The sequence below is a fragment of the Montipora capricornis genome, chromosome 2 (assembly GCF_036669925.1).
Source record: "Montipora capricornis isolate CH-2021 chromosome 2, ASM3666992v2, whole genome shotgun sequence".
NCBI classification, from domain to species: Eukaryota; Metazoa; Cnidaria; class Anthozoa; order Scleractinia; family Acroporidae; genus Montipora; species Montipora capricornis.
The window spans coordinates 63,374,859-63,397,358 of record NC_090884.1 but is presented as its reverse complement, the minus strand read 5'-3'; the positions used below and the strand labels follow the sequence as shown (position 1 = coordinate 63,397,358).

Sequence of the window (22,500 nt, the reverse complement as noted above, 5' to 3'; positions counted from 1 at the left end):
TGACTGATAAAACCTCCGACTTCAACTCTTCTGTACTCGGCTTATTGGGAAGGAATGCTCGACTGAGTGTATCAGCAATGAATAGTTCCTTTCCAGGCTTGTACACTATATTCAAGCTATACCTCTGGAGCTGTAATAACATTCTTTGGAGCCTTTTGGGGGCCGAAAGCAGAGATTTCTTGAAAATGCTCTCTAGCGGCTTGTGATCCGTCTGTACTGTAATTGGCCTACCATAAACGTACTGGTCAAAGCGTGTGCACCCGTGAACTATGCTGAGCAGCTCTTTCTCTATTTGAGCATAATTTCTTTCAGTACTGGTAAGCGCTCTTGACGAGAATGCTATAGGCTGACCCGCCTGCAGTATGACAGCACCCAATCCAGATTCCGATGCATCGCATTGCAGTGTTACTTCTTTACTGGGGTCGAAATACTTCAACACTGGTTCTCTTGTGATCAATTGTTTCACTTGCTTCCATGATTTCTCGTGTGTATCGTTCCAGTGCCATTGCACATCTTTGTCTAATAAACGTCTCAACGGCTCCGTCACATCAGACAGGTTAGGCAGAAATTTCGCAAGATACGTAATCATTCCAAGCACCCTTTGCACGGCCTTCTTGTCTGAAGGTGTAGGCATTTCTACAATTGCCTTGACCTTACTTGGATCCGGCTTGAGGCCATCAGGGGTCAGTACATGACCCCTTGGATTCAACTTGATATTCTTCTCACGACATCTCTCCAAGAGTGCAATTAGGTTTCTGTCATGATCCTTAACTGCGTTTTCATAGGTGTCACCCTCACCAACACAGAGTATGTCATCTACAATGTCTTCTATACCTTTCAGACCTTGTAGGCTTTCATGGATTCTTCGCTGGTACTCTTCTGGGGCTGATTTGATTCCAAATGGTAAGCGAAGCCAGCGATAACGGCCAAAAGGTGTATTAAACGTGGTCAAGAGTGACGACGGTTTGTCTAGCTGAACTTGCCAGAATCCATTCTTTGCATCCAAAACTGAGAAGACTTTAGCCTTACATAGCCTAGTTGCCACGTCTTCAATGGTGGGGAGAGGATAATGGGCTCTCAGCAGGGCTCTGTTTAAATCTTGTGGGTCAATACAAATTCTTAACTTCTCTGGCTTGTTTACTAGAACCAAACTAGACACCCAATTTGTAGGTTCTGTAACGGGGGTGATAACTTTCTCTCTGACTAATTTGTCCAGTTCTTCCTTTAAACGGTCTCTTAGTGCTACAGGGACTTTCCTAGGGGGGTGGACAACAGGTTTTAATGTTTCTTCGAGTTCATTATGGTATGGGCCTTCCATGCACCCTAATCCCTAAAAAACATCACTGTACTGTTTCAAAATTTGATCTCTGGTTAGAACAATGTGGGCAGTTTGAACCTTGTCATTTACTGCATTCACATTTCTGACTCTGAAATGTCACTTGCCATAACCTTGATTAAGTTCAGTTCCTGACATAACTCAGCACCCAATATAGGCCTGACATCCTCATTAGTTATAAAAAAATCTGCATCTATACTCATCTCACGTTTGGCACATTTGAGAGTGCACTTTCCAAGTGGAGTCATAGTGGTTCCATTGTACATCTTGAGTGTTGCAGATGTTTTCCTCAAATACAGATCTTTGGGATCCCCCATAATGCTTGAGAATTCTTTTAGTGATAGCAAATTACAAGTTGCTCCACAGTCCAACTGAAATGTAACATCTTTAGCATTGTTTACTTTGACTGATGTAAACAACTGTTTTGGGTGTTTCTTTTCTTCCACAGCACTGACTTGATAAGTTATGACATCAATAGTATACTCTTCAAATTGACTCCCATCTGAATCTTCTTGCACATAATTCAAATTCTGATTGGCATGTAAATTACGACTGGACTGCCTTCCTCCTGTACACTTCGCAGCAAAATGGTTTCTTTTTCCACACTTGTTGCACTGTTGGCCATATGCAGGGCACTTTGATCTGTCTGGTACATGTTTCCTGCCACAAAATTTGCAGTCGATCTGCTGAGCACTGCCGTTGGCTGATTTTTTCTTCTCTTCTTGTTTCTTTCGGAAGAAGTTTTCTTTCTTCTTCCCTACTGCATTAACCTCGTGCAAGTTTTGCATTTGTTTCAACTGGCTTTGGGTTGCTTCGGCAGCTCGTGCAAGTTCTAGAGCTTTATTCAGCGTCAAATCTGGGACTCGCAACAAACGCTCTCTCACGATGTGATCAGCGATTCCAAACACGATGCGGTCGCGTATCAACGAATCTTTCAAATCTTGAAATTCACAAGAGTCTGCCATGTTTCGTAGAACAGTGGCATATTTATCAATGGGCTCCCCACTTTCCTGTCCACGCGAAAAGAATAAATACCTCTCGTAGATTGTATTCTTGCGAGGCTCACAGTACTGCTCAAAATGCTCTAGAACTTTATCCATTTTGACTTTGTCTGCGTCACTGTCCCACGTGAATGCATTGTAAACATCTAGGGCTTCGTCGCCAATCACAGTGAGAAAAGTTGCTACTCGAATGGGATCTTCCTTTCTGGCTATTCCGATAGCTAGCTCATAGTTACTCCACTTTTGCTTAAATCTTTTCCAATTTTGAGATACATTTCCACTTGAAAGCTGCAGATGATCCGGTGGGTTTAACAGACGCCCGGCCGCCATTTTACACCACGCGGTTTCGATTTATGCGAACAGCAACGAACCAAGGTTTTCACAATACAAATATTTCACAAATACGGTCGGCAAACAGCGTCATCCATCCCACTTCTGACACCATGTGTTAGTCCTTAGCTTCAAAACGAGCAAACTCAACTAAACAGTCTTAGCGAAAACTCAAGTAAACTTACAAGAACGTCACCGAAACGTTTCTTACGAGTTCGCGATATTATGTCAGCGGTATTGATCACTACTTCATAATATCACAATTACCTATACTAATCATAGTTACTTAGGGAAAGAGCTGAAAGAGAGAGAGCGAGAGAGTAAAGCTTTATTTAGCTTACTAGCACTCTAGGCAATAAATAAATAAATAAATAAATTGTCCATTGTGGGAAGATTTTAGCTTTGCTTTGTCAATTCGCCCATCCATCGAACTGCGCTTTAAAGTAAGCTTGGTTTGCTATGTGCACCCTAAATGTTCTAAGCTACTTTCCATACGTTTATCTCGCTTATAAAAAACTTATATACATACCAAAATCAAATCAAACCGAGAGCCTTCGATCTACCACCCACATAGAATAGACTGCGTAGCAAGCGTTTGGCAAAGCGTTCATGTTAGGCCCATAAGACGTCCCATACATTACAACTTTATATACGGTATATACCACACGAAGTGTCCTTTTAGACCAACGTTAGACATCATCCACCCTAAGTTAACCACGTTTACCCCAATCCGCCATAAGTTACACTAACTTAACAACGTTAACCCTCAGGTACCCTAAGTTCACCTCGTTTTACCACGTTTACCCGCATGTACCCTAAGTTAACCACGTTTAAGCACATCTACCCTAAGTGAACTACGTTTAACCACATCTACCCTAAGGGAACCACGTTTAACCACATCCACAGTTTTGGGAAAGAATAAACGCCCCCACTTTCATCACGGAATGCATTAGAGAGGGCTAGAAGATACCCTTCTATCTTACTCCACCAACGGCAGAATTCAAGAACAATTCCTCTGTTTTGAAACATTCCGGCTTTGTCCAATCGGCAATTCTAGAGTTGGTTACCTCCGGGAGAGTTTGTAGAGTGTCCAAGTTTTACCTCAGGGTTATTAATCCCCTCTCTGTTTCCGTCCAGAGTTGTGGGAAAAAACGCTTAATTTTAGACTTGAGATATGTGAATCGATGTATCTTTAAGCAGAAGGTCAAGTTTTAAGATTGGAGAAAGGTAGTCACTTCACTAAGTTTGATCTTAAAAGTGGGTATCACCATTTATATATTTTTCCCGACCACCAACGTTTCATTGGGTTTAGCTAGGTCATGTCTGATGGTAAACCAAGTTTCTTCATGTTTACTGTCTTACCGTTCGGTTTATCTCCAGCGCCTTACATCTTCACCAAGCTACTCAGACCTTTAGTTAAACACTGGTGATCTCAGGGTATACACACTGTTGTTTACCTTGATGATGGTTTCGACGTTGAATCTACCAGGTTATCAAGTGAGTTTTACTCTAGCATCATTAGATCAGATCTGGCTTTGGCCGGCTTCCTAGCGAACGAGGATAAGTCATTTTGGGACCCTGTGCGTTTAATCACTTGGCTTGGTATCGTTTGGGACGGGCTTCAGGGAAAAATTAGCATTACTGAACCCAGAATTGATAAGGCTTTGTTTCAGATTGACAACACCCTTCAAGATCCTAGACTTTCTGCTAGAGGCCTGGCTTCCATTGTGGGTAAGATTATCTCTATGAGTCCTGTTCTAGGGAATCTCAGCCGAATTATGACCAGGCATTGCCAGATGTCCGTAGCGGCTGCCCAAGACTGGGACAGTGTGTTTGCTCTTGATAGATATTGCATGGTAGAGCTTCAGTTTTGGAAGGATAATCTCTGCTCTGTTAATTCCAAAACTGTATCAGATTTGGCATTCCCTTTCATATCCATTTACTCGAATGCGAGTAATGTAGCTTGCGCAGGCCATATTGCTGGGAAAGATGTGTACGCTCACAGGATGTTTACCCAAGCAGAACGTCAGGAGACCTCTACTTACCGTGAGCTGTTAGCTGTTCAGTTTGTTCTTAGTTCGTTTAGTTCGTTCCTTCCTAACTCTAGGTTTAAGTGGTTTACCGATAGCCAAGGGGCGGCTAGGATTGTGCAAGTTGGCAGCATGAATTTCAATCTTCACAAGTTAGCCTCCCATATATTTTTTCGCTATGTTTCAAGGTTGGAATTTATTTAGACATTCAGTGGGTTCCACGATCACTTAATGAAAAAGCCGATTTTCTCAGCAAGATTGTGGATTATGACGATTGGGAGCTTGCCCCCGGAACGAGCTTTGGGAACCATTTACGCTTGATTGCTTTGCCACCTACTACAACAAGAAGGTCTCAAAATATTTTTCTAGATTCTGGAATCCTGGCCATGGGACAGCCGGGGTTGACGCGTTTTTCCAAGACTGGCTACACGAAAATTACTCAGTTGTGCCACCGGTAGTACTCTTGCATGTCTAAAGTCCTTATTTTCATGTTTCGATGCAATGTCAGGGGGACATTAGTGGTACCTTACTGGCCGGCTGCGCCTTTCTGGCCTTCGTTGGTTCATAAGTTTTGGGATTTCTTTGTCGATTATTCATTTTTTGAGGGACGGTTAGCGTTGCGTCAAGGTCGTAATACGAACTCGCTTTTAGGTTCAACCTCCGGGACGGCTTAAACCTTACTGTGAAAGTTCAATTTTCTCGGAGCGCCGATAGTAGCATTCCAAACTGACCTCGTTGAGAGTGACTCATGGCGAGGGCTTCTTGTACTGTGAACCCAATTTTACAGGATCTCGGATCGATAGCCCAGTGCTACTTGAGCCGTCGGCACTGAGTGTTCATGTAGTTGATGCCGGTTGGCAGTTTTGTTCGAGCCGGATGGCAGCGAACTTGAGCTGGGGGGCAATGAGTATTTTGCTGGGTTAGGGATTTTCTTAGTAATTTTGTTTTCCTTACGATTTGGGGACCGACTTGTAGGGATAGAAGACGTACAATCGTGCAGCAGGTTTTAGCTTCTATAGCCAATTCTTCTGTTAAAAACTATGTTACCCAGTGTAGGTATTTCTCCGTGTACCTTAGTCCTGCCTTGTGTTAGTTCACTCGTCTCAGAATACTTGTTCTTTCTTCATGAAACTAAAAGATCCTATGCTGTCGTTTTGTCTGCGTTCTGTGCGTTTAAGTGGGTCCATGATCTTATTCCTTATGGTGCACAGGGTAATCCGGTTGACACTGCGCTAAATCACAGCCTGGTTCAGGCCAGCAAATGAGCTTTCAGTAGGCCAGTCAACAAAAAGGAGCCCATTACCCCCGACATGATATATCGTATTTGTGTTCAGTTTGCGCATGTAGGCAGTAATCATAGGGATTTACGTACAGCTTTACTCTTTGTCTTGGGGTTTTATGGTCTCTTTAGGATCAACGAGCTATTGAATGTGCAAGCGTCGGATATTCTAGTTCACGACGATCACCTACAGATTAATGTTAAGAGTAGTAAAACTGATCAATTTAGGCAAGGTAATATAGTATTTATTGCTAAGAGTGGCGGTGCTACATGTCCTCACTCATTATTGTCTCGATATCTTTCCGCAGCTGGCATTGATCTCAATTCATCAGCTTACATTTTCAGAACACTTCAACCTCATAGGAAGGACAATTCGTATACTTTAGGCCCTAGGAGGCTCAGCTATACTAGGTGTAGGGAATTAGTTAAGGAATCACTTTTGGCTATAGGAGTAAATTCGGTCAGTTTTAGCACTCATAGCCTTAGATCCGGTGGCGCAACGTTTATAGCTGACAATCTAGCGAAGTCAGGTTCTTCTGACAGGTTACTCATGCTCCACGGTCGCTGGAAATCAGAAACAGCTAAGAATATGTACGTCAAGGATTCCTTAGACAGTAGATTACAATTGACCAGGTTGTTCCCTACCTTTGGCGTAGAAGAAATGTAACTTATTATTTTTTTTCTTTTTTCCTACTTGGTACAGATATAGCTTTAAATATTCTTTTAACTAAATAATTTAGCTTGTATGGCGTGTAATGGCACTAAAGGATCGTCGGACAAGTGTTCTCACTCTGCCTGCTTTATAGTTTGTTTCTTTTTGTTATGCGTCAGCGTTCTGGAGAAGGAAATAATTTTCCTTCGGACGAACGTCGTGAGGGAGAAGGAAACTAAGGTTCATCTTTGGATTCTAGCAGTGGTCAATCACTGAAGGGATTTTTGTTGCCAAAACAGGCCAACAAGGGGCTTATGAACGGTATTCTTGGGTTTCACTCACGTGATCAACAGCCATGTTTTTCAACGAAAACGAAAGTAGACGTTAGCATAACAATAGCTTTCAATTCCGGAGGATTGGATCGGGACACCAACATGGCGACTGTGACGTCATGTGAAATAAATCCAAGAATTGGTAATGAATCTTTCCACACAAATGGAGCTGATTTTTTTTCGCACCAACTATCACAGGAGCTGCTTCATTACCAAACAGGGAGTAGTCTCCATGAGGTAGTGTTAGTTCCTTGGACACATGAAATAGGCATTTCCCTTCCATCGCCTACATGGAAGAGGACTGCCCGCAATCTGTAACCCTACACATCACAGTAATATTACCCTGCAGGACCATGTGCAGTTCACTTGTAACGTCATTTAAACACTATTAGAAACATCAAGACTTTAATACAAAAATAAAATTATAAACACATTCTAATAATACCCTGACTATACTATATATACATATATACTAGAGAATACCTATTGTTGTTTGACGACCTATGGTTAAAAAAAAAATTCTTTTCTTAGACGCCGTGTATAATCTATTACGTTAAAAAACTCTCTACAACCCGTTTTATAGTCCTCTTAACAAGGTATTTCAAAGAACTGCCCCGCTTACTATCCTCAAAATAGTGTCCGGGAAAGCTGAAATGGGCCCGACAAATTGCCCTGCTCCCAACTGAGTGGCTTCATAGCTCAGTTGGGAGCATTGCACCGGCATCGCAGAGGTGATGGGTTCGAATCCAGTTGAAGCCAACTGAATTTTCCAGGTGTCTATAAGAGAAAATTGCTTAAATTCCCATATAAGTGCGATGATAACTTCCCTCTTTCACACTTGAATTGTATCATTTACATTATGAAAGTGGGGTGTCACCGATATTAGAGAAATAACGCATCGGGTTTGTGTTAAAACGGAGAACGGGAGGATGCTACTCGTCACAAAAACATGAAAACTTGTCTCTCTCTCTTCTGAAAAGTTTCTTGATAGCTGCTGTAGATAGAAGGCAAGAAATTAGCAAAAGTCAAACAAGATTCGTCGATCTTTACAAATTTGTGCCTGTGGTTTGCCGTAAAGTCGCAAAGCCAAATCTCTCTACTGTCCAACCGAACCTCGTTTGAGGGTGTACCTCCCATGAGTCTCTATTAGCTTAGTTGGAGGCAGTGGGGCCCAGCGGCTAGGACGCTTGCCTTAAGATCTGGAGTTCCTGAGTTCAAGACTCGTTCTGACCACTCGTTGAATTTGTTTCTGGTGGTCTTGGTGCAACTTCAAAGCTGCAATTGTAAAAAGCCAATTGGTTTGCCTATGGACAGTTGGGATTCTCAACAGTTGTTGTTGTTGTTGTTCCGTTCTGTCGTTTCCTTGATTATGTTAATTGGCCCTAAGAAGCCCCTATGGGAAGTGATCGGTGCAGTATGTATTGCCTAGCTAATCGAAGCGGGTAGGAAAAATAAAAGTTTACAATCATAGGGGTTGACAATAAAGAGAACAGATACACGAAACATCAAATATCGTTGGTTGCTCTTCTGCAAAGAATCACTCGGGTTTTTTCAGTGTATCCCTGAGTCACCATTGAAAAAATCATTTCTTCATAAAGAGGAATGCGCTTGCAATTAATTACAAGAGGTCATTTCCAATACTCTGGAAAAACCCGAATATATAAAAACGGCCTTCAAGGAGTTACTTCTTACAGATTGAAAGGATACTTGCTTGAGTCTACCAGTTATGACCTAAGAGGGTTGGATCTACGGAAAAAAGACGTCATTTAATCAATAGCTTAAAATTTCAACGTGTAAGCGCAGTTTATTATGTATGCAAAACACGAGTTAAAAAATCTGAATGCTGCTCATTAATTCAGTCGCGTTCAAACGCATTGAATTCTTCAACTAGTGAGTCATTTTTCCTCGATTCAGCTCTCTCAAGAATTCAAACTTAGTAATGGTGAACCATTAAATTGGAAAGTTCCAGTTAAAAAAAAACAAGTGCCTTTCTGAAATTAAGGCTTAAAACTTGGGCCACTTAGTGTTTAGTTAATACAGTTCTCAAATCCAAAGGAAAAAAAATCTGATTTTTTTATCATAGTACCACTTTAGAGGATCAAAGTGTTTTTTCCTCAAGGAGGGGTTTGTAAATCCTGCTAAATTTGTATAAATAAAGTAAGGAGAAAATTGGTTTGTTTCCCTTCGGAATTGAAGGGTTAAAAGTTCACAGGGGCAAACTGGTACGATCCGCAATATGAAAGTGTACAGGTTATAAAATTCACAAATATACCAAAAGCAGAATATCTTCAAACGTATCCTCGCAAAAAATTGTCGCCTTGACAGAAAGTCTTTCGTAAATTAGCCGCTTATTTCGAAAAGACTAATATAAGATACATTTTAAGGATAATGATGGATCTTAAAACGCGTCTTAAGCCAGCTTATTGTTGTGGATTGTTTTACTTATATTCATTGCAACTAACTATATTGTGAAACTAGAATAAGACTACCGATTAGATTAAGAGAAGAGAAGCTTATGTCTTAATATCAGATTGTGTAAAATCAAATGCTTATGGATAAAAAGAATGAAGCTACATGAACGTAAAACGAAGCATCTGAACTCCAGGTATTAGGAACTGCAGATACTCTAGAGAACTTTTTCTAATAATAATAATAATAATAATAATAATAATAATAATTGTCGCTGCTAATATCGCCGTCGCAAAGTATAGCAACGACGCAGCTCAACAAGGTCGAACCGAAAGCATACAATGGCGCCTCTGGCAGCCGCTATACGGTCCATGTGTGACCTTAGCGCACAGCTTACAGCCAGCTGGAATCGGCTGTATGCTGGTTTTTGCCGAGGGGGGAAAACCGGAGAACCCGGAGAAAATCCCACTTATGGCGTCTGGTCTGGGAATCGAACCTCAGCCACATTGGTGGGAGGCGAGTGCTCTCACCACTGCGCCATCCCTGCTCCCCTAACAATTAGTATATACAATTAGTTATTAACAATTACCTCGCCGCTTCGCCGCTCGGTAAATATCCACCACTAGCCACCTCCACTTCGGTGAGTAGTTGCTAATTATTCCATGGGTGCTTATTGGATATGAGGTGATAATTGTTTTAGTAAACTGTATATACTTCAAGATTAAAACATTAAGGTAAAAATTTGTGTTGTTGTTACATAATCTTAAAACGCAAAATTATCGACGGCGAGAATTACGAGCTTTTGAACTTCAAAATTTCGTACCACTGAATATGCTTATGCCGAACTTTGTGGTTTTCTTTGTAGCTTCCAGGACGGCATTGTCGAAACGTTGCTGTATTTCCGAGGGAGACACTTCTCCAAATCTGTTGTTTTCAGTCATTTTGCGGGTAACAAAACTTAAACTTCGCGCCGAAAATTTTTTTGACACATTGACACTTGGTGCACTGCTTTCCAAAACCTCGGTTATTCGCTGATACCTGGGATTTGGCGAGCCAATCAGAAAGCCAAAAATGCAATAACCAAGGGTTGAGTATATACTAAGTATAAGTATTAAAACTTAATGCTGTTGGACAGCACTGGATTGTTGTTGAAAATATTCTGCAATATACCCAACTATATCATTCCTGCCTATGCTTTTAAGAGCACAACAAAGCTCTCCAATCTTCAAATCGCTCCTATTGGCAGTTGCCCATTCTAAAAGTCCTTCTGTTGGGCTCTTTAATTTGTCTGGCTTACAATCCATATAGACCTCATCTGGAATTCCTAACTTAGTTGACTTTGCCAGGTGCCTCCAATTTTTGACTGCAGTGTTGGGTTTGTTCAAACGCACGCAAATACTCCTCATTATATCAGACTCTAATGGAATGGCATCTTTCATCAACTTGTCTCTGCCCCCTTCCTCTGCAAAATGAAAGAACCGTTTTGTTAAATAAGGTTGTGACTCGCCTGGCTCCTATGCCTTTGTTCATTGCCTCCTGACTCATACCACTGTCCGATTCTGCGCATGGCATTTAGCATTCACCTCATAGTGCTGTGGGATTGCTTTAGTCACCCAATAATAATAATAATAATAATAATAATAATAATAATAATAATAATAATAATAATTTATTACTTATTAGGCGCAAATTAACATCTGAATATGATCAAATGCGCCTTACAACTAAACATACTCCTAATAATTACAATAAAATATAATTAAGAATACTTGAAATTAATAACTTTAAAAGTAGTCAATCTAACAATAGCAGGCAAAAGCCTTCCTAGATAAATAAGCCTTTATAGTTCGTTTAAAATCCAAAAAGTGTTCGATGTCTCTAATATTCGCAGGCAGGCTGTTCCACAATACAGGGGCAGCTTTTTTTGAATAATCTGTGTCCCAGAGATTTCTTTGTTTTTCTTATGGGCAACTGTAATAGTAGTTCTTTAGAAGAACTAAGCTGGTATTTACATTTATCCTTTAATCGAACCAGATTACAGATATAGGACGGCGCCAGTTGATAAATTGCTTTAAACGTTAAAACTAATATTTTGAACTCGATACGGTAAGTAACGGGTAGCCAGTGCAAAGAAAATAAGACGGGTGTAATATGATTAAACCTCGGAGTTGATCATACGAGCCGGGCAGCACTATTTTGGATGCGTTGTAACTTACTTATGTGTATCGCGGGAACTTTATAAAGAAGACTATTACAATAGTCTAAGCGGCCAATAACAATGGAGTGAACAAGCGTATGTGCGGCATCGATGGTGAGGTACTTTCTGATCCGCCTTATATTGTAAATATGAAAAGACGCAGCTTTACATATCTTATTAATGTGTGGAATCATACTCAGGTTCTGGTCAAACCATGATCCTAAGTTCCTAACTGAAGTTACGGGAACTATACTGCTCTCACCAACGGTAAGACCATCAATGTTCACTTTAGTCAGTTGCTTTCTGGTGCCTATAATCATGAACTCCGTCTTACTATCATTCATGCGTAGTTTGTCCTTGATCATCCACGATCGTATAGCCTGTATGTACTGCTCCATTGCTTCAACTGCGTCATTTTGCGAACAAGCCAAGTCAGCATTGAATGAAAGATACAACTGAGTATCGTCTGCGAATGCGTGCGATTGTGGTAGATAGTTCTTAATAACCTAAAAAAGCTTACTGGCATAGATAGTAAATAGCAATGGCCCCAAGCATGATCCTTGAGGAACACCACATTGCAATTTGAAATTCTCCGATTTTTTTTGGACATAAGACACTCGCTGAGTTCTCTTGAGAAGGTAGGATGCAAACCTCGTGAATGCTGTTCCGCTGACTCCAAAGCTCGTACTGTGGCGATTCTAGATCACTCCATGGTCAACTGTGTCGACCGCTGCACTCAAATTCAGCATCACAAGAAGAGTCACACGTTGAGAATCCAAGTTCATTAGGATGTCATTTTGCACTTTTAAAAGTGCAGTCTCAGTGCTGTGACACTTTCGATACGCTGATTGGAATGGAGGATATAAGCCATGTGATGTCAAATGCGCATGCGTTTAATCGAAGACGGCACGTTCCGTTAACTTTGAAATGTACTGCAAATTAGACACAGGTCTAAGGTTAGTAAACTCTGAAATCACGCCAGACTTTTTGAGGAGAGGGGAAACTAACGCCTCCTTCCAGCACTCAGGGAAATCCCCAGGTGTAAGGGAACGGTGAATTATGCGTGTAAGAGCCGGCAGTAGAGGATCTATACAGGAGACCACAAGCGATGTTGGAGCTGGATGAAGTGGACAAGACTTTTTTGCAGATTATCGGACAAGCTTCTGGACTTCGTCCTCACTGATAGGATGAAAAGCATACAGTGCCTTTTCCGGGCCAACTTCTTAATCCTTCGGTAAGACCACGTTTGTACAAGAGTTGACGGCCTTGTCAATGTCCGAGCGGATGGATTCTATTTTGCGGATAAAGAATTTTCCGATATCATTCACAAGAACAGATTTATCCTCATAGTCAGGAAAAGACGGCACTTCCTTCTTAGCCAGCAACTTCTTGGCTGCCCTAAATAACTTCCCTTGATCCACAATATTCTCCGCAAATCACATAGGAGCATCGACTAACCATCCATAAAAAGGCGGGAAGTACTTCCCTCAACAATATCGTCTCTTGTTATCCATCTGTATTAGTTATTGTACAGAAAACGCGCGAAACGAGTACAAATATTCCACGATATTTGTATAGTTAATTATTTGGCCAGTAGAAAACAGGTTTGGCTAGTTGAGGTGCCGAGGTTTACCCCACGTACAAATCTGTCACACGTTCTCGGTTGTCTACGATATTCACTTACTAAAAATATAGTGCGAAAAAGCTAGATAATAAATTAGCTAATTGGACAATTAAGTGTTATAAAATATAGTGTTATACTTAGTTTCGCAGTGACAATACCTTGTCTAGTTATTTATTTAAAATTCTGTGGAGTTGCTTTAGTTACCCAACATCGCCTCATATTTTTGTTACACTTTGTTTCTCAGTGACAATGATAACTTTCCAACACAGCAGGCATAAATACCTTTTCTAGTTACGTGGGATGCGTAGGCACACCACGTAGACATTTCGGGCCTGTTTCGTCGTCATCGTAGTCTCATATGGCACTTAGCCAGGTGCTTTTGCTTGTCACTGAAGTTAAGCCCTGTTGCCCGGGGTTACTACTCGGATGGCTGACCTTCTGTGAAATCGGTGTTGTAGGCTTTTTTTCTGGTCGTCTTTTTTCGATTTTATTCCTGTACTTTAAGGCACCAATGTGACGCTGGAATTGCCAAACAGTGCGGCTAGCTGATCAGCCACAGTTTTTCTTTCTAAACGAGCTCATTTGGCGGAGAAAACCTTTTAAGTAACCATTTCATTCTCACAGCGCCGTGACATAGTGAAGTATTTGCATGATTGAAAACAGATTGATTTGTTCCGTTCATTGCTTTAGTTTCGTGTTGTCAACTGTGAATAATTTACATTCCAGTCCATTGTGAAAAGCTTCGTAATCTTTGTATTTGTCCAAACGAAAAGAAAACGATATTTTTTCATTTTCACAGCTGTTTTGCATTTTGTACGCTTGACTGTTTTAATTGCCTTCGATGGTTCACACAGTATTAAACTATTTGATTAAGTGGACAGATGCTTTTTCTTTGAGAGCGGCAAGCTTTAAAGGCAGGAGAATTTTCTATGCTATTACCAGATCCTGCTTCGTTCTCGTGTTTTCCACTGTGAACATTATTTTGCATACACCGAATACTTCAATAGAAGTATTTTGTATAGAACGAATACTCTAATATTTCTTGGGAACCAGTCTGTCCAGTCGTTTTGACGTAAAAATAAAATAAGAAAATAGCCTTCAACGACCAAACAAAGTAAAAAAATGAAATCAAGTTCGAATTAGCAATCGCCTTCGCATTCACGGGGACTTCGCAGCGGTCCCCCATCCAAGTACTAACTCCGTTCGCAGGGGCTTAACTTTAGCTGACCAACGAATGTGATCTTTGTGTTGAACTTAATCGGGCGTTTTCCATTTACCAAGAAATTCCGGAAATTCCGGTTGGGATTTAAATGGAACACTCGTTTTTTTCGTTCCACTGGAAAATTTCCGGAATAACTGGAACTTCTGAAAAGGTAGTCCTGTTTTCCCGTTGGAAACTTTCCGATGGAAATGTGTGTTCTCCATTTACAACTTTTGAAAGGTCTTACCACTTCCAGGCTATTCACTGTGATTTGTAATAAATTTTTCGGATAATTAAGAATTGATCTTGCAATTTGTGGATGAACAGAATTAAGGAAGCAAGTAAAACTGTGGGATTTGAATAAAGTATCTTTCAAATAAATAAATAAATAAATAATCCCGTATCCTGATATTGTTTGCATTTGCAAATTTAGTAACCTTAATAATAAGAGTTTTTACAACAAACAACTTTAAGTTGAATTACAGATTTATCTTTCTGGTAATCTCTCGCCATTTTTCAAAGTTTACCTGTAGTTGAAGTTTACTGTAACTGGCAATTTGTGTTAACTGCTTGTGCATCCCACGGAGACGCCCTGATAGGCGTCTTGTTGTTATTAAAGCCTGGTTTTCGCTAGCGACGCAAGGACAAGAGCGCTTATTTCACCGTAGCCTTGGATCGTGCTCCACCACAGTTGGGGTTATGGAACGAAAAGGAACTTAGCGAAGCATCGCAAAGGCCATGGGTTCAAACCCCGTTGAAGTCCTGAATTTTTCAGGCTTCTTTACGCAATTGCAAAAATTGCGTTCATAACTGCGAGGTTCATAGCTTCACTTGAAATCGTAATTAAGTAAAGTACGATCGTCCGGGTGAGTGTACTCCTGAGAAGGAATGTTTGAGATGACATTGACTGACGTTTTCACAACCTGAGCGGAAGTCATCTTCAGAGTCACGTGATTTGTGTCACGTCAGTAGATACTATAAGACCTCCGGTCGTAGATGTCATTGGTCAACTTATTCGTGATGTTATTGGTCGACTGTCAGTTGAGCCTACATGTAATTGGCTGGGAAGACTAAACAGTGAATGTTGCGTTTCGATCCGTCTGTAGGTCTACGGTCTATACGTGTATCGTAGAATACGTTATGCAGTACTGTGATAGAGTAAATCAGTGTGTTGTTTTTCTGTTGATGACGTCGATGAGTCGTTTGTAGGGGGCGGGAAGTTGTACGAAGTTGGTGTCTGTTCAAAGTTAGTAAACCAGCTTTCCAGTACGATCCGTTGGTAGTCGTTAGTGCTGTAGGTAACACATGCAGCAGAGTCTCAGTCGATTCTGTGGTTTGTCAGTAGATGGTGATGTTATTGTTGATGTCACCGTTCCTCGTCGCTCGTCAGTGTTCAGTCAGCCTAATAGTACCTAATAGTACCGGGGTACTCACAATCAGAATTTACACAAACATCTAAACTTCATTTCGTGTTTACTACCAAGCCTTTTTTGGTACCATTTCATGATAGCAAACATGACACTCACCTTCAACAAATGGTGTTAGGATTCTCGAAACATCCATTCTCTTTAAATCGTTTTCAATCACTTCATGAAAGGTCCCAATTGTCAAGTCTGGTTTTTCGGTATATAGGTACTCCATGAGAACTTGCGTTGACTGCCCATATTTAATCTCCTCTAAGCGTTCCGAAGAGACTCCAAACTCTCTTCCCAGATCCTCCCAGCACTTATTAACATTGGATGTCTGATCCAAAAGGGTGGCTATATCAGCAACTACATTGACGTTATCAGGACTGGCAATAAATTCACTTAATTCCTGTGAAGAATTTGGAGCATCTGCAGACCATTAATGATTACAGCTTGTCAGTAAAAAATAATAATCAGTGTTATTTAGAGCAGCCTCATTAATGACATCTTAATGCCTTTGATAGTGAATTTGCAAAAGAGGCTAGTCCACAGAACTAGTTCAAAACAATATGAAAGCAATCAAATGAGGTCATTTCAGTTCATTTGATTTGTTCTGCTTTAATTTGATTTTATTGCCTTCCTAATTAGCAGAGCACTAGTGCTTGTCTATGCAACCTTGAGACTTATTATCACTAACATTAACATTAAAGTGCAACTATGATCAAAAAATCACTTCCTTTTTTCCTTCAAATTTTGACAGGTAATGAATTCCAAAGTTTAGCAAAACAACAGAACGAACACCATATTGTGTGGTCTGGACTTGGTTTACAAACAGGTTATCATTATTTGATTGATGTGACTGTATAATATGGATGAACAGAGGATATTGGCTTGAAGTATACGTAATGAGCAAAACGAGATGGAGTTAATTTATGAAACCACTGATGAACAAAAGAAAGAATTTCAATATGAATTACAAGGGTTCTGAATGTGATGCGGGTTCAGAAAATGTCATAATCCCGACTAAACGCTTTTGCAAAGTGGTGAAAGGATTTTGGTCGGTTGGGTATCTAGACCCCAAACATGGGCACCTTAAGTAAAAAAAGGATCAATTAGAGAATTATGAATTTTGAAATGATTCCTACAGTTTTTGACAGTTTCAGACAAAGCTCATCAATGTGAGTTTTCCAAGTTAGATTAGCATCAAAAGTAACGTAACACCAAGATATTTAACTGTAGATACTTGCTGAAGATTTACCCCATTAATTTTCAGATTAAATCTCTTACAAGGTTTCAGTTTTTTTTAATGAAAGCGAATTAAATTAGTTTTTAAAATACTAAGTGCCAGTCGGTTGGATTTCATCCACTCAGCAACTGCAATGAGCTCATGATTTAGCTTAAGATCAAGATCAATCAGGTTCTTGCATGCACAGGACAGTATCATCAGCAAATAGATGAAAAGTATGTGATTCTGAGGCATTAATTAACTCATTAATATATAATAAAATTAGCAGGGGTCCAAGAACAGACCCTTGAGGGACCCCGCAAGTGATAGAAAGATGATTAGAGTCATGACCATTGCCACACACAAACTGTTGGCTGTTAGAAAGATATGATTGAAACCAGTCGTAGGCCACACCTCTTATTCTATAATGGTGCAATTTCAACAAAAGAATAGAATGATTCATCGTATCAAAAGCCTTTTTAAAGTCAATAAAAACTCCACAGCCAAATTCATTGTTATCAATGGAGTAGCTAATAGATTCAGTGATGCTTAAAAGTGCGTGATTAGTTGAGTACTTCCGCCTAAAACCAAACTGAAGTGGGTAGAGAATGCTATGACATTCAAGATAACTGTAAAGGCGCTCTTTACAAAGGCTTCTTCTTGCTCTTGAGACCACTCCCAGGGAACATCTTTATGTGTCAGTCTGCAGAGGGGCTCAGACATAGACAAATACTTGACTGTGTTTGCAAAGCGCTATACAGCTTGTACATCTTCACGTTTGGGCATGTTGCAGATAGCTTCTACTTTCCGGGGATCTGGTTTTAATCCATTGCTGGTTAACAAGTGACCAATGAATGGAACTTGGGAGCACTTGAACCTGAACTTCTCTCTATTGAGCTTGATCTTCCTTTCTTGGCACCTTTCTAAGAGATTTCTTATGTTTCTGTCATGGTCCTGCGATGCTGCTAACAGGGTATCACCCTTTCCTGTAATCAGCAGGTCGTCAAAGATTCTGTGTACACCAGGTAACCCTTCTAGATTCTGGTCAAGCTTCTGCTGAAACAGCTCGGGGGCCGGTGAAATAACAAACGGCATCCGTTTACAGCAATAACGTCTCCATGGTGTCTGAAAAGTGGTCAGCAAAGATGACTCGTTGTCAATCTCGATATGCAAAAAACCATCTTTAAGGTCTGCTTTACTGAAAGCTTTCACATCGGCTGATTCAGGGAGAACATCTTCTATCACAGGTAATGGATAGTGTGACCGCTTCAGTGCCTTATTCAGGTGGACTGGGTCAGGGCAAATCCTCAATTTTCCATTGGGCTTTTCAACCACTACAAGACTTGACACCCAGTCGGTAGGTTCCTTTCCTTGCCGAATCATTTCCAGTCCCTCAAGACGATCTAGTTCGGACTTCAGCTTCTCTTATGAGTGCGAACGGGTCTCGGCGAGGTGGGTTGATCACTGGTGTGACTGTTTTGTCAATTTCAAGGTGAAGTTTTCCTTCCATGCAGCCTTGTCCTTTAAACACGTCTCCAAATTTCTCTTTCACTTGATCCAGGGTAAGACTTGCAGTGTTCATAGTGACTTGCTGAATTTATCTGGCTGCACTATAACTAGATTCATTTGCTGAGAAGCGCGAGATCCAATCAAAGGTGTATAATCGCCTTTCACCACAACAAGTTCGGCATTGTACTTCTTGTTGTTATTGGGGCTGCGCATGCGCACTCGACATGTACCTAGAACTGGCATGGTAGACTTGCTGTATATCTTCAGGGTACGATCACACTGAATAATGCTTGTTCCATACGGTACAAACTTCTGTGGGAAAACATTACAAGAAGCACCCGTGTCGATCTGCATTCGGACACTTTCCCCATCGTCGCGAAGATTCTCTTTTCGGGAAGCTTGCCCTCGTTCACCATATAAACACTTCCTTCAGTCAAGTCGAAGGTTACAGACAATAATTCTTCTTCGGAGGAAGAATCCGCATCAATCATGTTAACACCGTTACGTGGTCGGCTATTTCTACCAGGAGCACTCTTGCACATTTCGGCGAAATGATTTGGTTTGTTGCAAGCACTGCACACCTTACCAAAAGCAGAGCATTTGAAGCGTTGCTTGATTTGACTTCTTCCGCAGTGTTTACAACACTTCAACAAATCCTCTTTAGGCTCAGGTACAGGGTGTTTTGGACTTTTGCTACGACGTTTCGGTGGCACTTTCGATTTTCTTCGCTTGTCGAACGCATTCACGGTATCCACTGGCTTGTCTGTACTTGTTGATTGCCCACTGATCGCCTTAAGATGAGCGCTAGTGGCTTTAGCAGATCTGCAGATATCCAAACACTTTTTCAGCGACAATTTAGGCTATTGCAACAACTTTTGTCGAAGGATTTTCTCGGTAATACAGCAGACAAGAGAGACTGGGGAGAGCATGATGGCCGACAGTCGCAAAAAAATCTCTCTCTGATTCCTTCATTCGGAAAGGGGCGGACGCCGCCCGCTATATAAACACCCTCTGATGATATAATCATCTTTAAAACAATGTCTAAACGGAATCAACGGGAAACACGTTCTTCGAGTTCATCCTCTTCACAATATCAACCATTGCCGAAACGCTTGCTCTGCGATGGGAGGCCAGGTAAGGACGACGATCACGTCTCACTCGACAGCACCATGGGTAAGTTGTGTCATTTGGAATCTCGAATGGAAGACCTCTTCAGTAGTCTAAAATCCGAGTTATCATGAACTCAACGAAGAAATTGAGAAAGTAAAATCGACAGTAACCGATGTGGAAACATCATTGAACGCGGCGTGGGACACAATCAAAGATCTCCAAGATGAACTAAAAATACACGCAGAATTCTGAAAGAAATTAGAAAGTTTGAAAAAATACCTTGAGGACAATGGTGTCTCACAAAGCGCAAACGAAATTGTTCTGCAAGGGAGTCAAATCAACCTTTTAAATACGAAGCTATCCGAAGAACAGGAAAAAATCATCGCACTGGAAAACTACTCTTGCCGAGAGAATCTCCGATTTATGAATATACCGGAGCAAGAACACGAAAACTGCACTGACACCGTTTATGATATCGCCGAGAATGGGTTGAACATAAACACCCCGGATATATACTTTCATGCTGTCCACAGAGTCTGTAAGCCATCCCCGACCCATCATTGCTCGTTTTTTCTGCCGGGACGATAGGGACCGTGTTCTTAAAGCGAAAGGAAGATTGAGGCACTCCACATATTATCCGAATACGTACATAACTAAAGACTATGCAAAGGCAATACAGCTTGAAAGAAAGGAACTAATTAAAGCGATTTTCATAGCGCGGAAGAAAGGTATGAGCGCGAAAGTAGTGGACAGAAATCTAGTAATAAATGATAACGTTTATCATGTTGGTGACATACCCGACGAATTGAAACCTGCAGCTGAATCTACACGCCCGTAGAAGTATATTGTAAGTTCTAAAGTTAAACTATTTGGCGTTCCGTCCTTTCCGGATTCGTCGATCTTTCTGTTTCAAGGTATGTTCTCCCTAAGCCGCTTAAATTTTAACTTTTTTTTTGTTTTTGTTTATAGTTTTATGTTTCCAGTGTAGCCGTTGTTTTGTTTTTTCGGTCAGTAGAAAATATTTTTCAGTCCTACGAGGTGTTAGCTATCGTAATTTGCATTTTGTTTCTGCATTCCAGTTCAGTCACTACTTTTAATCATGAACAAGTTTTCAATTGATGAATTGATAATCTGTTCTCTTAATGTGAGGGGGTTATCCAACAACCTTAAGAGGCGGGAAACCTTTCGTTGGCTTAGCATGAAAAAAATTGGAATATTCTTTCTTCAAGAAGTCCACTGCACCAAAGAAAAAGAACGACTGTGGTCATCAGAATGGGGCTTCTCAGCTATTTTTAGTAGTGTTTCTAGCTCAAGTGCAGGGGTATGCATCCTGTTTAACAACAATTTTCAATTCCAAATCAAGAAACAATTTTCTGATCCAAATGGAAGATTTATTTTAGTAGATTTGAAACTGGAAAATAAGACTATAACCTTGGGAAACATTTATGCGCCAAACGATGACAATCCGAATTTTTTTAAAAATGTTCTCAGCCACCTCCTTTCTTTCAAGTGCGAGGACATTATTCTGGGTGGCGATTTTAACCTAGTATTGGACGTGCAAAATGATAAGAGGGGAGGAAGACTGACTACTCACAAAAATTCTCTGAAGGAAGTTCAGAACATAATAAATTCGCTAGACCTTATCGACATTTGGCGGGTCTCCAATCCGGGTATCAGAAGATTCACTTGGAGAACAAGCAAGCCCGAAATACACTGTCGCTTAGACTTTTTCTTGACGAGTAATAGTCTAAGTTCGGCAATTACAAAAGCTTTTACCAGGGTACAAAGCAGACCATTCCTTGATAACGCTCCACCTTGCAAACAATACCAATCCCAGGGGCCCGGGCTTCTGGAAGTTAAATACGTCTTTTCTATCAGATAGTGAATATATTAATTTGATAAAAACAACAATCACTGAAGTTGCAAATGAATGCCAAAATAACTCTGAGGTTGATGCCGTGCTCCTCTGGGATACAATGAAGATGCAAATTCGTTCAAAGTCAATACAATACGCAAAACATAAGAGAGGCAAAATGAAGTTTCAGAGGAAACTGGAAGATAATGACGTATCTGAAACCAACAAGACCACTATATATAATGAATTAGAAGTTAAAAAATTACAGTTAGAAAACGTTGTCCAGGGTCAAACTCGAGGAGCCATGATAAGATCCAAAGCCCGCTGGTACAACGAAGGAGAAAAAAACACGAAATACTTTTTAAACTTAGAAAAAAAGGCATTTTAATACCAAAACCATACGGCAACTTCAGCTTGAGAATGGTAGCATCATCAAAACAGATGAGGAACTCTTAACAGAAGCAAAACTTATATGCATCATGCGCGCCTGATATCTCTGCTCATGACGCTTTTTTCTTCTCCGAAGAATCTACTGCAAAACTCGACCAACACGCACAGGAAGAATGCGAAGGACCCTTAACAAAAGAGGAGTGCCTAAACAGTCTAAAAACTATGGCATCGGACAAAACTCCTGAGACTGATGGCCATCCAGCCGAATTTTATAAGGTTTTCTGGGAAGACAATGAAGGCTACTTACTTAATGCACTAAATAGTGCAAAAGAAAAACGTTGTTTATCAATTTCTCAAAGAAGAGGTCTACTTACTCTCTTACCAAAAAAGAATAAACCGGCTAACCTTTTGAAGAACTGGAGACCTATAACTCTTCTCAATTGCGACTACAAGGTTGCAGCTAAATCCATAGCAAACCGCATAAAGAAATTTTTGCCGAACATAATAAATGATGTTCAAACCGGTTTTTTGAAAAACAGATTTATAGAAGAACATATTAGACTTATTGAGAGCATAATTAACCACACAAATATGGAACAAATCCCGGGCCTGTT

The 22,500-nt window shown here is 40.6% G+C and overlaps 3 protein-coding genes across 4 annotated transcripts in view; 1 reads left to right on the top strand and 2 right to left on the bottom strand.

Moving 5' to 3' along the window:
• LOC138030880 (alpha-glucosidase 2-like) overlaps positions 1-22,500 on the top strand; it is a 350,924-nt gene that overhangs the window by 79,082 nt on the left and 249,342 nt on the right. The window lies entirely within an intron of this gene.
• Positions 1,414-2,667, bottom strand: LOC138037623 (uncharacterized). Its single transcript, XM_068883523.1, has one exon. It carries the CDS (start codon positions 2,665-2,667, stop codon positions 1,414-1,416), a length of 1,254 nt encoding a protein of 417 aa, XP_068739624.1.
• The window catches only part of LOC138030903 (uncharacterized), a 96,546-nt gene continuing 81,322 nt past the window's right edge, over positions 7,277-22,500 (bottom strand). The window contains exons 7-8 of one of the 2 annotated variants that reach the window (XM_068878769.1): positions 15,918-16,226; positions 7,277-10,831 (exon numbers count right to left, since the gene is read on the bottom strand). In XM_068878769.1, the coding sequence (XP_068734870.1) occupies positions 10,488-10,831; positions 15,918-16,226 (653 nt within the window). In that variant the 3' untranslated portion in view covers positions 7,277-10,487. The remainder of the gene's footprint in view (positions 10,832-15,917; positions 16,227-22,500) is intronic. The other variant, XM_068878762.1, reaches the window with a different exon arrangement.

Bases quoted from the DNA above. Each gene is read 5' to 3' on its own strand.
- LOC138037623 (XM_068883523.1), bottom strand. From the start codon at position 2,667: ATGGCGGCCGGGCGTCTGTTAAACCCACCGGATCATCTGCAGCTTTCA.